This window comes from Nothobranchius furzeri, chromosome 15 (genome assembly GCF_043380555.1).
Source record: "Nothobranchius furzeri strain GRZ-AD chromosome 15, NfurGRZ-RIMD1, whole genome shotgun sequence".
NCBI classification, from domain to species: Eukaryota; Metazoa; Chordata; class Actinopteri; order Cyprinodontiformes; family Nothobranchiidae; genus Nothobranchius; species Nothobranchius furzeri.
The window spans coordinates 28355806-28371778 of record NC_091755.1 but is presented as its reverse complement, the minus strand read 5'-3'; the positions used below and the strand labels follow the sequence as shown (position 1 = coordinate 28371778).

Genomic DNA, 15973 nt, shown 5'->3' with positions numbered 1-15973 from the left:
TAATGCTATCCTTAAACTGGACCTTCTGGTACAGGACCATGAAAACAAACGCAGCCAATCAGAGGCTGAGGTGGTAGAAATTGGCTATGTGGCTAACCAATCAAATCAAAGTGAGGCGGGGCTTGATCCCAGTTTCCTTGGCAGATTTTACCATGGCAACGGAAAATTATCTACGCGTGCGCTAACTCGTGCATCAATCCTGCAAATTACAAGTAAATATTCTCACTACAAGTAACGAGTAACGCTGGTGTTTTTTTCTAATCCAACAGCCGGCTCTGACTGGATGACTCAGCCCGGATACCGCCTACTTCCTCAGGTGACGGCTCTAGCTACCCGCCCCCTGTCCGTGGCTGACATCCGAACCACAGGAGCGAAACAAGCTGCTCTTTTCCAGAGAACTAGAGGAACTTTGACGCGGGTTTTTGCACTTTTGCATTACTTCTTTAATTTTAAGCCACTGAGTGTAACTAGAGAGCAGGAAGGCGACGTGACGTTCGTTTAAACTCCATCAAGAGCCGGCTCTTTCTGTTATCTTTTACTATCATTTGCTCCTTTTCCTCCTCCATCCAGCATCCGTGTCACTCCGATGCAATGACAGACTCGGCTGTGGACAGCAAGGCGGAGGTTAAACAAGCCACCAAATACGTCAAAGAGACGGAGAACGTGGCGGAGAAATATTCCGCGTTGACTGTCAGCAAGAACAGCAGCGATGTGAACATGAACGTCGGGGAGATGCCCTCCGCAGCATTCACCGCAGTCCCGACTCTGAAATCCGTGAAGAAGGTAAGGAACGTGATGCCCGCCGCCATCACCGGCTGTCATTGGACAGAGATCAGACCGTCACATGTGAGGAGGATAAACGATAAACTCACGTTGGTGCAGAACTGTACCGCAGTCAGCTGCTGACAGGACAGTCGGCTGCAGAGTCAGATCATACACTTCTCACTTCTGTTTGTACGGATGGTGAAAGCTCACGATCTCATATTTATCAAAGCTATGCAAAGCAAATGTAAAGCAATTACAACAAACGTGAGTATTAAGGCGTTATTTATGTTGCCTTACTTTATTGTATGGCAACACAATGTTATCAAAAAGTATCTATGCCTCAGAAAGTGGAGACATTGCTTCAGGGAGAGGAGATCTGTGTAAAGAATGAAGACGTTACTGTGATAATTTACTCAAATCAACCATAAATTTCAATTAGACATTTATTCAACATGCAGGAATGTCCCATTTTTAGTTAATGAAACCAATTGAATGAGTTCAGATCATCGGTTCAGATGTGCAAAATAAGGAAGTGATTGCTGCACACCATACACCTGTGGGAAAAGACCTTGTGTTCCTGTCCTGGTTAACAATGGCTTAAACAGAAAGACCCTTCTCCTTAGGTGGCTGTTCATATTACAGGTCCACCACTGTGTGCAGCAGCTGGGAACAGGCCATGAGTAAACATGAGCTGAAGCACGGGTGATAGGGTAGAGGACATCTTTTGTTTCCCAGAGTCTGAAAAATGCGCCATCTTTTAAAAAAGTAGGTTTTCTTTTATTCTGATCTCAGCAGTGGCTTAAACCTAACGCCACTAATCAGCCCCTGATGCTCATTTCATCTTGTCCATCAAGTCATCATGACCTGAAACTAGATTTATGCCTATAAATACTGATATGGATGCTGATGTTTGCCATTCTCAAAACATAAAAAAAAAAACAAATAAAGAAAATTTAAACAGATATGTCAGTAATAATATATTCATATTTGTTATAACTGTATAAAATATTCATATTTGTTATAATTGTTGCATGTATTACAGCTATTTTTAAGTGACGCAAAGCAATCAAATCATTGTGGATCGAATGAGCGTTCATCATTTAAACTCTATTAATTAATTATTTAGAGTGAAGCTTAACGCTTCATTCTTCTAACCCTGCTTTTAGTGTCAATAATGCACATTTTTTTTGCATTTTCTTCTGCCCCCTTTTTTTTTAGAAGTTGCATGTTTTACTGCTTAATGCAACCTTCCTAAAACTCAGGGAAAAATTAGTCTCTGTGACTCAAAAATGACTAAGTAATAGATTACAAACCCCTGCAGATATCGTATGCCTTTCATGATTGTGGAACAACTGTCTGCATGTGTCAGTGTCACATGACAGTGCATGGAAAAGAACACTCACTCTGCAGATGGACACTACTTGACAATATGTAATAAAAAAACCAGACTGTGTCCTCTTGCACATTTACACTAACAGAATCAAAATGATTACTTTTCCAAAAGAAAGTTTGTTTTCTTTATATTTTTCCTGAAAAAGTGGACAAACATGTCTGATTAATAAAAACACTTATTTTCTCAGCAGCGGGGCTTCAGAATATTGGGTCAGACCTCCTGCCTGACAGGCAATAGCGTGCGGACCGCGATCCGCCTGAGGGAGCCTAGAAAACATATTGGATGACAGGAATGTGCACTGAGCCTATAAAAACAAACCAGCATATGAATGAATGTGAGGGCCTATTGATGAGAAATCCCTGTTGGTTTTGAAAAAAAAAAACGTATGCAAAAAGTGGATGAGAAAGTGTTGGAGTATGATGGTGATGGCGTTTTCTGCTGCATCCCCAAGTGTGTTTTGGCTTCTAGCTTGGTTAAAGAAAGCTTAAAGATGTGGAACACTGAAAAAAAAAACATTTTTTAAGTGATTAAAATCAATCACTCAAGAGTTTTTCATGCAGGCTGAACATGAGAATAGTCTAATACACCTATCATTAGCTTCTGATAGAAAATAGATGGTGAAACTAGGATTAGAAAATCCTGACAGATCTACGTCACACTGTCACTGAACGTCCATGGACTCACCCATCTTGACTCCCGACGGGGGGAGGGCTGTTGCTGGTTTAGCATTCAGGAAACACCAGAGAACATCTTGACTAGTAGAAGCTAACCATTAGCATGAGCAACTTCACCACACAGCAGAACTCCTCCAGGCTTGTGTTATTTGTGGAGATCAAATGTAAACATTGCAAAACAGAGTCAGTAGTAGAGCCGCGTTGCAGTTATCCAAACCAGGGCGAGATGTCCAAATATCAGGAAAAAAGAAACCTGCCGTTTGAAGCTCAGCTGTGATGTGTACGACTAAAGACCAAAAGCCTCTTTTATATTGTACTTTTTGAGTTATTAAAGCAGTTTTACTAATTTAGGTGCTGTTTCTGATGAATGCAACACACTCATCTGAGTGGTTTCCCTCTCCTACAGGACTTATCCATTTGAACCCATCAGGATTCATCCAGGTGTTCTCATTTATCGGCTGTCGATGGGCTAAAAGCACATGTAGTTTATTTATTTATTTAATTTTATTTGCATTGTGTAATCTCACTGATCCATAGCATTCCGTTCTGTTTGCTTCTGAAATCTTGTGGTGCTTTATGTTGGTAATCAGTGGAAGTTACACTTTCAGCTAAAGGTCACACAGTCTCCGAGGGTAGACGGATTAGTGCTCTGTGTGTTTTTTCACAACACTGTAATCGGTTGTGCATGTGTTGATTAAATAGGTGCTTTTGCACTGATTTTGGAGTTTCGGCTTCACTTACATTTCTGTTTGTGCTCTGTTTGTGCATCAGGTTGTGTGTTTGTTGGGTGCAGCCGTTGTGCGTAAGCAATGAAGATGTTTGTGGATTACAGCTAGATGGTGCATTAGACCTGTAGTGGTGTCTGGTTAAGTAGTGTTGCCTTATGTCAGGACCACACTGAGCCCTTACGCCACTGAGCGACAGTCACACTCCACAGCTTATGTCTGTGACCTGGCCCGCTATCTGAGAGAGAACGGGTATTTTTAGCTGTAGGAACAAGAGGGGTGCCGATTAATGCAGCAGAAGGCTAATGAAGACAGGGCGTGATTCCACCTGCCAGTGGCCTTGCATTCAGTCATTTAAATGATGAATAAATAGGTTTTGTAACATGTGACTTGTTATAATGTTCTTGGACTTTATTATAAGTTAAAACCTAAAGAGTGTAGCTGCTGGTTGTCAAGAGCAGAGCCAGAGAAAGCGTCTTCCTTCCGTTTCAGTCCATTAGAAATCATGATGCTAGGTGGGACCCTCCCCTCGCTCTGCCTGGGAGTGTTCTGGGATAATAGCATCAGGGACACCTGGTACCATCCCACAGAGGACACCGAGGCTCAGAGAGGTAGAGTGGAGACCTGGGGAGAGAGAGAGAGAGAGAGAGAGAGAGAGAGAGAGAGAGAGAGAGAGAGAGAGAGAGAGAGAGAGAGAGGTAACGGGTGACTATGGCACATAAACATGGACACAGTAGAGAACGGGTGAGTTACTACTAAAGCATCAGTGAATTTAACTTCTACATGTTGATTATCTCTTGTGAATTATCTTTTTTTTTTTTTTTGCTGTGAGCAGAAATGTTTTCTCTCTGTTACTAAAACTTGCCGTTAAAGTGAAACTCGAGGCCTCATATCTAACGATTCTGCTGAATTCAGTGCAAAATGATGCAAAATGAAACTCTGCGTTCTGTTTTAGGAGACAGGTCACACTCGGGGTTGTGAAAACAGAGACGTGCAGAGAAACGCTCAGTTCACTCTGCCTCCCAAGCTTCTTGGGTTTCTTCTTACTTGCTCACAGTAGATTATTGAAGCCCAGGTATCGCTGCCTATGGAAATTAGGATTGGGAGGTTTCTATGGTGATTTAATCAAAAGATTAAATCATTGATCATTAATCAGGATGAATGAGACTAAATCATGTGGTCTCTACAAGGCAACTGAGACATTTTTATATTCTGCTATTTGACTTTGTTTAATATTTAATCTAGCTTTTATTTTACCATTGGATCAGTTCGTTTCTCACTTTTAGTGACAACTGAAACATTTTGATTCATTGAATTCTCTCGTTACAACTGGGCGAGAAAATGATCGTATCGTGTATCTGGGATGTTAAATGAGCCTATAGAGCACATGACACTCACATCATACCCATCTAGTTGTTAGTCTGCTATTAGTGCAGTTCCTAATTTATCTTGTGTGTGTTGTGTCAACTCTGCAGACGCGCTTGCTCGTTTGGACTCCAAACACGCGTTATAGGCAATAGAACTAAGGCGCCAAATGAAAAACTCAACGTTGTCACGCTGAAGGAAGACATTTGAAACCAGCAAATGTCTCAGAAGGCACAGAAGAAGCATTTTAAGTCGACGACGAAAGAGAAAAGATTTAAGTAGGAGAGGCAAAGTGTTCCAGGGAAAAAGAGCTCCAGATGGACAACAAACATGATTGCATCACAATGAGCGGTGTTATGACATTAAACAGGGCAGTTTGACAGACTCAATATCAAAGTCTGATCAGGGATCAGGAGTTCTTAGAAAAGGCAGACGGAGATCATACAAACCCGATCCATCTAGTTGTGTTAATGTCATAGAAGACTGTCGTAGGCTTGTTCTGCCGTCCTCTGTCTCCCTGAAATAAAGAGACATCACATGATTCCTGAAGTGCAACTTCAGTCTTCCTGTTCCCATAAAGTCCCACGTCACTGAGTCACCCGTGACCTTGCCATCTCTCTCTTTTATTTATTTGTTCTTTATTTAACCAGGAAGGTCCCATTGAGATTAAAAACCTCATTTTCAAAGGAGTCCTGGCCAAGAGGCAGCAAAAGTTACAGTTATTTAAGAGCTGAAAAAGTATAAATATCCCTAAAATCCAAGCGTAGAGGCTTTTATTCTATGCTAGGCTTGTAACCATTTTCTGATCCATCTCATGTGATCCCAGGTCTTTGATCTTGGGCACTTTGAAGATTTTGGTAGCATGATGAATCAGCCTGTGTGTTAGAACAAATCATAAATCACAGAGCAGGAAAGAACATCTAAAAATAAACCCCTTCTTCCTCCTTCACCTGCGTTTGACTGCAAGAAGCTGAGTTCATTTTTTGAAACTGATAGTTTTGTGGCTGAAGCAGCAAAACGAGTCCAAACATAATCAGAGAATGAACACTTATTGTAGATTAACTGTTTGGGTATTTGTGCCCCGTGTCTTCTTTTTCTCTCTAGATTCAGTTTGCAAACGCAGAAGACAAACAGGAATTCAGCAAATTCCCGACCAAGGCAGGCCGTCGCTCGCTGTCACGCTCAATCTCTCAGTCCTCCACGGACAGCTACAGCTCAGGTATATGGAACAAGTGAATCCAGCATTAACATTTCCTTGTTGAAGAACTTGTTTCTAACAACCCGACACTAGAAAGTCAACTCTGGAGTGAGAGTAGGGAACAGGTGGAACCAAAACCTAAGAAAACGTGTGAGTCAATGAGAGAGAGAGAGAGAGAGAGAGAGAGAGAGAGAGAGAGAGAGAGAGAGAGAGAGAGAGAGAGAGAGAGAGAGAGAGAGAGAGAGAGAGAGAGAGAGAGAGAGAGAGAGAGAGAGAGAGAGAGAGAGAGAGAGAGAGAGAGAGAGAGAGAGAGAGAGAGAGAGAGAGAGAGAGAGAGAGAGAGAGAGAGAGAGAGAGAGAGATGGGTTTAATGGTGAAGCTCCAAGGAGAAGCCGTAAAGGTGGATGAGTTTATGTAAATGGAGTCGAGCATTCAATGCAGTAGGGAGGATGTGGTGGGAGGAGAGAAGGGGGGGGGGGGGGGGGCTGTGGCAGTAGGAGGTGGGGTTTGGAAAAGGTAGCAAAAGCTGAAGATGTGATTAAAGGGTTCAGAATTAGAAAGCAGAGAGGGAGTTTATCAGAGAGACAGCCAGGAGACAGAAGTAGAGACGATAGCTTTATAGAACAAAGGATGCTTCCTATGAAGCCACTTGCCGGGGAGGAAACAGGTGAATGAAGGAAGCATTCTCCTTTCACACAGCTGACTTACTTCATAATTGGCTCCCTGTTGCACTTTACCACCAGAGTGATCTTGTGTTCATTTCCTAGCTGCATCGTACACCGACAGCTCCGATGATGAAACCTCCCCCCGGGACAAAGCCCAGGTCAACTCCCACGGCAGCACCGACTTCTGCGTGAAGAACATCAAACAGGCAGAGTTTGGCCGTCGAGAAATTGAAATAGCAGAGCAAGGTATGCGGCTCAGCCCACACCAGTAGATGCTTCTTCAGGAGACTGGAGGTTAAAAGGACAAATTCCTTCCCATAAAATACTGTGTTTGCAACTTTTGTTCCAAATGTGTTTCCCTGAAAGAGAGACGTTGATGCTTTTTGTGGTTATTACTGAGTATTAGGGATGCACCAATACCACATTTTTCCAAACCGATACGATACCGATACTTGAATCTGAGTACTCGCCGATACGATTACCGATATTGATACTTCTACCACAAAAATAGCAATGAATTGGAATACAGGTTTTATTTTCTTCTCTGCTTTCAACAGGAAAAGACTGTGAGGTAGATAAACAATACAATATATTAATAGAAATGATCACAAAACTAAAATATTAGTTGAACAGAAATGGCAAGTTACAGTGAAGCCACTGCATTGGTATCGGTTAGCTTTTACCGATACCAGTATCGTATCGGGCCGATACTGGTATCGGCATCGGTGCATCCCCACTGGGTACTAATGCTACTTCCCAACTAGTTTGTGTTCAGTAGAAAAGCCTCAAGTTTTGTTCCTAAATGAGAGTAAAAACCTTTTTGTCCTAATGCTGCATTTACCTGATGTCTCCCGCCCCAGACATGTCTGCTCTGATTTCCTTGAGGAAGCGAGCTCAGGGGGAGAAACCACTGGCTGGGGCCAAGATAGTGGGCTGCACTCACATTACTGCTCAGACAGCTGTACGTACTCTCATTCCGTCTGATTTGACCTCGGCTACCTTTTATGCATCTGTATTTTTCATCTTTTCCTCTCAGGTGCTGATAGAAACCCTGGTGGCTCTCGGAGCTCAGTGTCGCTGGACGGCCTGTAACATCTACTCCACTCAGAACGAAGTGGCAGCTTCTCTTGCTGAGATAGGTGAGGTCACCCCCCACCCCACCCCCACAGATGATGTCATTATGATTTTTTTTATGAATTTCATTGTATAACGGTTTTAAAAATATAAAACCAGGATTTTTTGCAGCTTATAGTGGCAAAGAATTAAGAATACAAAACACTAAATCTCTATACAGTGGGGCAAAAACGTATTTAGTCAACCAATGATTGTGCAAGTTCTCCCACTTAAAATGATGACAGAGGTCAGTAATTTTCATCATAGGTACACTTTAACTGTGAGAGACAGAATGTGAAAAAAATCCATGAATTCACATGGCAGGATTTTTAACGAATTTATTTGTAAATCAGGGTGGAAAATAAGTATTTGGTCAATAACAAAAATTCAACTCAATACTTTGTAACATAACCTTTGTTGGCAATAACAGAGGTCAAACGATTACTGTAGGTCTTTACCAGGTTTGCACACACAGTAGCTGGTATTTTGGCCCATTCCTCCATGCAGATCTTCTCGAGAGCAGTGATGTTTTGGGGCTGTCGCCGAGCAACACGGACTTTCAACTCCCTCCACAGATTTTCTATGGGGTTGAGGTCTGGAGACTGGCTAGGCCACTCCAGGACTTTCAAATGCTTCTTACGGAGCCACTCTTTTGTTGCCCAGGCGGTGTGTTTGGGATCATTGTCGTGTTGGAAGACCCAGCCACGTTTCATCTTCAAAGCTCTCACTGATGGAAGGAGGTTTTGGCTCAGAATCTCACGATACATGGCCCCATTCATTCTTTCCTTAACACGGATCAGTCGTCCTGTCCCCTTAGCAGAAAAACAGCCCCAAAGCATGATGTTCCCACCCCCATGCTTCACCGTAGGTATGGTGTTCTTGGGATGCAACTCAGTATTCTTCTTCCTCCAAACACGACGAGTTGAGTTTATACCAAAAAGTTCTACTTTGGTTTCGTCTGACCACATGACATTCTCCCAATCCTCTGCTGTATCATCCATGAGCTCTCTGGCAAACTTCAGACGGGCCTGGACATGCACTGGCTTCAGCAGCGGAACACGTCTGGCACTGCAGGATTTGATTCCCTGCCGTTGCAGTGTCTTACTGATGGTGACCTTTGTTACTGTGGTCCCAGCTCTCTGCAGGTCATTCACCAGGTCCCCCCGTGTGGTTCTGGGATTCTTGCTCACCGTTCTCATGATCATTTTGACCCCACAGGATGAGATCTTGCGTGGAGCCCCAGATCGAGGGAGATTATCAGTGGTCTTGTATGTCTTCCATTTTCTGATAATTGCTCCCACAGTTGATTTTTTCACACCAAGCTGCTTGCCTATTGTAGATTCACTCTTCCCAGTCTGGTGCAGGTCTACAATTCTTTTCCTGGTGTCCTTCGAAAGCTCTTTGGTCTTGGCCATAGTGGAGTTTGGAGTCTGACTGTTTGAGGCTGTGGACAGGTGTCTTTTATACAGATAATGAGTTCAAACTGGTGCCATTAATACAGGTAACGAGTGGAGGACAGAAAGGCTTCTCAAAGAAGACGTTACAGGTCTGTGAGAGCCAGAGATTTTCCTTATTTGAAGTGACCAAATACTTATTTTCCACCCTGATTTATAAATAAATTCTATAAAAATCCTGCCATGTGAATTCATGGATTTTTTTTTCACATTCTGTCTCTCACAGTTGAAGTGTACCTACGATGAAAATTACTGACCTCTGTCATCATTTTAAGTGGGAGAACTTGCACAATCGGTGGCTGACTAAATACTCTTTTGCCCCACTGTATATACAGTATATGAGCTTATTTTGCACCTGTTTATTTTTCATCCATCGTGTGTGTGTGTATGTGTGTGTGTGTTTTGTCTCCTGCAGGCGTTGCTGTGTTTGCATGGAAGGGTGAATCAGAGGATGATTTCTGGTGGTGCATCGATCGCTGTGTCAACACCGAGGGCTGGCAGGCCAACATGGTATGATTTTAGATGATCGTCACAGTTTTTAACAACCATCTTTAGCCGGGCCCTATCTCTCAGCTGCTAATTGATCTTTATCTCATAGATTTTGGACGATGGTGGAGATTTAACCCACTGGGTGTACAAAAAGTATCCCAGCGTCTTCAAAAAAGTCCGGGGCATTGTGGAGGAGAGCGTCACTGGTGTTCACAGGTCAGCAGGGGACTTTAATTGATGGATGATCAATGTTCAAACAGGAAATAATCCAGTGTTTAGACTACAACAAGTGCCTATTTGAATCTGTGTGAAGTGGCTCAGTATGAAATGATCTAGATGGACAAACACAGCCTCTGATGACTGTGTCAACAGAATCCGTATTCTGTGTTATATAAGTCATGATAATAAACAACGGTGTAACGGAAAATCTAATTAGGTCTGATTTGACTCCAGGCTGTTCAAGAAACATGACTGAGCAACACTATGTGTGCAGCTCTTACTAGACTTGATTAACCAGATGCTCTGGAGAGTGAAGGTGATGCAGGATTCAGGAACGGCCTTTCGGGTTTCTTGGAAATGCGTCGAGTGTTCTGATTAGTCCGAACATTCGTGTCCTCTCAGATTGTACCAGCTGTCTAAGGCCGGTAAGCTGTGTGTCCCTGCCATGAATGTGAACGACTCAGTCACCAAGCAGAAGTTTGACAACCTGTACTGCTGCCGTGAATCTATCCTGGACGGGTGAGCAGACTGAGCCCTTCAGAAACGTCTGTTAAATTCAAATGCATGAAGATGATCTAGATCTTTTATTCTGTCCGTTTCCGCCAGCTTGAAGAGGACCACTGATATAATGTTTGGAGGGAAACAAGTGGTTGTGTGTGGTTATGGAGAGGTGACTCATTTCTAAGTAAAAAAAAACAAACTTTACATAAACTGATCTTTGTTTTTACCGGAGCTGTGGACCTTTTGTTTCACCGTGTTGTAATCTGTAGGTGGGAAAAGGCTGCTGCACTGCTCTTAAAGCACTCGGAGCCATTGTGTGCATCACAGAAATTGACCCCATCTGTGCCCTGCAGGCTTGGTGAGTCACTACACATCACTATTCAGCACTTCTACGTCAACAAATGCGCTCCACCAGATTTGACATTTTTCAGATTTTTGTATTCAGTTAGCTGCGATCGTCTGTTTTTCATCGTTTTGTTGAAATCAGCATAAACGTGTGTGTTTGTGTCTGAACAGTATGGATGGATTCCGAGTGGTGAAGCTGAGCGAGGTCATTCGGCAGATGGATGTGGTGATAACTTGCACCGGTACTGTGCCCTGTGCTGGGACATCTATTACTTCTGCTTTAATGGTCACTGTTTGTTGTATGAAACTGAACTTTACGTTTGAATAGTTGAAAGAATTTTGGTTGGTGTCATTTTTTAAGATTCTGCAGCAATAAACTCATTAATGTTTATTTTTCCAATCAAAACAGGCAACAAAAATGTCGTTTCCAGAGAACAGCTTGACCGAATGAAGAACGGCTGCATCGTTTGCAATATGGGACATTCCAACACTGAGATAGATGTGGTAAGCTTCAGATTTGAAGTTTTAAGGTTTCCAGAAAAGCCCAAGGTAATATGCTCATGATCAAATGCATATTAGAATGTAAAGTACAGATTGGCACATTCACACTCAAGAGACATGCTGGTTTGTTCTTTCTAATCTCAAATAATCCAGTAAATTCCACAAAAACGTCTCCAGGCCTTATTCCTAACTTTAATTTATCAGGATTAAAGCTCCCAGTTTAAAAATCCAGAGAGCTGCTTACTTGTTAAAGAGGCAACAACTGACCAACAAACTCTTTGGTGAGCTTTTAAAACTCCCTCAGCAGAGACTGTTTAACCAGAGTTTGTTTATCGTCACAATACCATAATCCTGTATAGAAATGACCTCCATCAACATCGTACAATAGTCTGGACGTCGTTTTCCTGTCATGTTGAACTGAACATTGCACTGACTCAGCCATTGTTTATGGTGTGCACATTAGTAAATGTCAATCATCTTTATTGGCAGATGAACATAGACACCTCATTGGGTGCTGGAGAGTGTAACAGTGTCGCCGCCATATTGGATAGGTCTCCCAAGTCTCCAAAGTCAAAGCAGAATGAGCAACTATGCCTGTTTGGTGTACTATTGAAAACAGATCACGAGGGATTACTATTTACTTTTTTAGCCTACCTGATGAAATTTTATATTTTATTTATTTTATTTAGTATAATTGTGTTTATATTTAAATTATCATGCCATAACTCAGGGGTCCTCAATTATAATGGTCCGAATCAAGAGGGCCGGATGCTGCTCTTTCTTTGGATCGCTGGCTGTAATGCACATAACACACAAGCTTGCAATATAAAGCAGGACAGCACCTGTCCCCCTCCAGCTCGGCTGTGTGACTGCACTAACCTGTCCTGTGTGACCCTCACCAGGTGACCCTCATGTCCATGCTGTCTCTGGAGGAGCAGATAGGAAACAAGATCTCCTGTAACTTAAAATGAACCAAAGCTTCCTCCCAGCTTCTCTTTAAGCTGAATTTAACATCAGTTTATCATCATGAAACAAAAGAATAAAGTGGAACAAGAACTTCTATCTTCTATTTCTCTCTATTTATAACTTCTCCGTGTCCCTAAATAAGATGATTACGCTGCAGCCGCCGTCACTGGCCCCGCTCCCTCCCCAAGACCGGATCTCCCGACATCACAACACTCGGTCTGACTGAGCGCTTCCAGGAGGAACAATAATGAAATTATGAAAATAATAACGCGTTTGGAGCCGCGTCTTCCGATCCTCTCTTGTGTGAGAGCACACAATCTCTCTCTCTCTCTCTCTCTCTTTCTCTCAGTCGCTGACTGAGCGAGCGGAGCGTGCCGCGCGACAACCCGCTCAATTAACATAATTCACCGCCCAAATCCAACAGAACCTATCGGGCTGACTCGGTTCGGTCTCAGGTTATAACTCCAGTGCTCAGCCCTGCAGTACCACATAAAGGCAGAACAAAGTTTCCTACCCCGTAAATGTGGAGAACACCGCTCTGACAGATGTGGATGCTGCACTGATGCCGCCATTAAAATAACAAAACCACATTCCACTATAACTGATTATGGCTCCTCTTCTATGATGCAGAATCGTTTATGCCTGCATCTCATGCATTGATTATTTGATTATTTTCCTCAGCTCTATCTATCCTACACATCCCGGTCAGCCGTCGGGGTGGGGGGTGCACGCAGGGTTTGGGGGCCACAAAGAGAGGGCTCGCGGGCTGGACGTGGCCCGTGGGCCGCCATTTGAGGACCACTGCCATAACATGTCTGATTTTGTGAAAAAGCTTGATAAAATGTGTTTTTTAGTAGGTAAACTCCTCCCTCAGTAGAAATGAATCCACTGGGGGCAAATGGAGACCCATCTAAGATGGCGGTCGACCACTACGGCAGCTCTAATAGGCAGTGCCAGTCCATGGGGCATATATGTGTTTATGTCTGTAGGTTAACACATAAACACATTTCTAGTATTTTTTGAACTGCATACCACCTGCTGCCTTTCATGCCAAAATGATGCAGTTGTAGCTGTTTTAAGTCTTGAGAATATTATTATTCACCAAATCACTAAATATCAACTGCTAGCACTCAGAGCATGCAGTGGGAGTGACTCCCAGCTGCTAACACATCAGATTTGAGCCCAGAATCTGTATGTTTGACCAAGTTAAAGCCATTTTGTTTTTCAGAATGTTGATCAGCTTTGGTGGCCATCTTGAATTAGGGCTGACTCCACTAGTGAATCAGATCAAGGCTGATTATTGGATTAAATTAGTTTTAGATTATTATAGGTAATGTTTGTTGAAGTGTAGTATTTTTTAGATGTTTATATATATTTTTCTATCCACAGGCAAGTCTCCGCAGCCCTGAACTGACCTGGGAGAGGGTTCGCTCTCAGGTTGACCACATCATCTGGCCAGATGGAAAGAGGGTGATCCTGCTGGCAGAGGTAAACTCTCACAAAGTTTTTTTTTTCATCACCGTTGGTGAGCAACACAAAATAAAAGTTATTTTATTCCAGAAAAGCAAAATCCACAATCGTGTGTCTTCTGGACCATTTTCAGGGTCGCCTCTTAAACCTGAGCTGTTCTACGGTGCCTACTTTTGTTTTGTCCATCACTGCTACAACTCAGGTAAGAGGTCTGATCCTGCAGGAAGGAACGGGGTTTTTAAAGACATTGTGATGATTTGTAGCCATTATACGCTCTGTGTTGTCCGTAGGCCCTGGCTTTGATCGAGCTGTACAACGCTCCAGAAGGAAGATACAAACAAGATGTTTATCTTCTGCCCAAGAAAATGGGTAAGAGTTGGAGCTGCTGCTCACTGCTTCCACTTTTGAACATTACTTGAGAAAAGCACCACTCAAAGATCATATGTGTTACAATCCGTCTCTGTGATCAGACGAGTATGTGGCAAGTCTGCACCTTCCCAACTTTGACGCCCACCTGACGGAGCTTTCTGACGAGCAGGCCAAGTACATGGGGCTCAACAAGAATGGACCTTTCAAACCTAATTATTACAGGTCGGTGTCACTCTGATGCATCTTTTCACTGCTTTTTTAAAATTTATTACACAATGTTTGTGCAAAAAGCTGACGACTTTGTATTTTGTTCTCAGGTATTAGAGAGGACGTCTGGAACTCGGTGAAGGGTTCAAAGTTGGCACGGGATGAACAGAGATGTCTATTTTACTTTCAAAAATGCTACAAAACGGAGAAGTTATTTTACTTAAGCCGAATGTAACTTATTAATAGCACCTCAAAAAGTAGTTCAACATTTCAGAGTAATGCATATAGAAAGAATTTAATATATAACCAATTAACATTTTGTCTTGTCTTTGAAGAGCGGCCTGCTTGCATGTGTTGATGCGGATTAGTTTTGTTCCTTGATCGCAAAGCTGCCGATTCATTCGTTTACTCTACTTACGCACAGTGCCAAATTATGGCCGTATTTATATATAGTGGCATTGAGATTTGACAGGCACATTCCTTGAGCTGGAGTTTAGGCTGAGCCACAACAAACTTGAGTTATATGAATATTTTATATGCATGAAATTATCTCATTGAATGAATGGTGTGTGTGCTTACAGCCTCTAGTTATTTAAACAAAGTGACTGGATTTTAATATGATTTAATACCTTACCTGTGGAGCTGCAGATCACTACTGAAAGGATCATAAAACTCTGTGGTAACAAGAGATTTAGATGGATTAATGTGTGTTTTGTTTAAAGATAGCTGGCCTTCCATATTCCCCCCAAAAGGAATGTGGGAAACCTCCAAGGACAAGAGCCACAGGAGCTTTTTCCAACTACAAAAATGTCTTATTTAATCCAAGTTTCCATTTGCTCACTCACATTCCACCTGAGATCTTTGTCACTAAGCCTTCTGAATGGACGATGCCTTTTAAGGTTTTGGTATGGATGTGCCTTTTTAATCTGTAACAGCCCTGTCTTTGAAGAAGTTGGGACTCTGGACAAACATTTGAGTATATACATATTTTAAAACCGAAATTTGAATTTTATGTCGGTTACATTTATTTTCTAAAATTCAAACAGGTTTAAGAAAATGAAACAGGAAGAAAGTCGGGGCAGTTAAATGTAGTTTTGTTTAACAGGAATCACAGAAACTTTAACTTGGCCAAAAGCGTAAAGAAAGATTGAATAGAAGGTGTTTTAAAGCTTCACCTGATCAGAAAATTTCAGATTCATGTAATAATTGTCTAAATTATAATTTTTTTTTCCCAATTTGCAATCCTCACAGCCTCCCAACTTGTTTAGAAACAGATTTGTTTAACTTTCATCATCACTGACCTTAATTTAAGTTTTTGTAAAACCACTTTCATGTGCTTTTGATGTCTTCCTTCTCTGCTTGTAGAAACTGTTAACTTCATGTATGTTTGCTGAAACATATTAGACTTGGACATATCATTGCTACTGTCCTCCTTTGATTTAACAGGGTGATCTTTAACATTTCATGTAATTAAAATGACATAAGTGTATGCTACTGTATGAACACTCTAAAAAAATGAATGCATTAAATCAGCAATAAAACAAATGTTTTTGA

At 42.1% G+C, this 15973-nt stretch overlaps 1 protein-coding gene across 2 annotated transcripts; it reads left to right on the top strand.

The window, feature by feature from the left end:
* Positions 1 to 413: 413 nt before the first annotated feature.
* On the top strand, positions 414 to 14703 carry ahcyl1 (adenosylhomocysteinase-like 1). Of its 2 annotated transcripts, none has more exons than XM_015967727.3 (17): positions 414 to 783; positions 6027 to 6141; positions 6888 to 7031; positions 7646 to 7746; positions 7822 to 7924; positions 9768 to 9862; positions 9951 to 10057; positions 10463 to 10579; positions 10667 to 10730; positions 10831 to 10919; positions 11078 to 11148; positions 11316 to 11410; positions 13763 to 13861; positions 13977 to 14045; positions 14134 to 14212; positions 14314 to 14434; positions 14530 to 14703. In XM_015967727.3, exons 1-17 carry the CDS (start codon positions 592 to 594, stop codon positions 14534 to 14536), a joined length of 1668 nt encoding a protein of 555 aa, XP_015823213.3. In that variant the 5' UTR covers positions 414 to 591; the 3' UTR covers positions 14537 to 14703. The 2 variants fall into 2 exon arrangements, with proteins under 2 accessions (XP_015823213.3, XP_070400744.1); XM_070544643.1 differs by lacking the exon at positions 414 to 783 and adding an exon at positions 4192 to 4301.
* The last annotated feature ends 1270 nt before the right edge of the window (positions 14704 to 15973 follow it).

Bases quoted from the DNA above. Each gene is read 5' to 3' on its own strand.
- ahcyl1 (XM_015967727.3), top strand. From the start codon at position 592: ATGACAGACTCGGCTGTGGACAGCAAGGCGGAGGTTAAACAAGCCACC. The intron at 10,920-11,077 runs GTGAGTCACTAC...GTGTCTGAACAG, and splicing joins ATCTGTGCCCTGCAGGCTTG to TATGGATGGATTCCGAGTGG. The intron at 14,046-14,133 runs GTAAGAGGTCTG...TGTTGTCCGTAG, and splicing joins CCATCACTGCTACAACTCAG to GCCCTGGCTTTGATCGAGCT.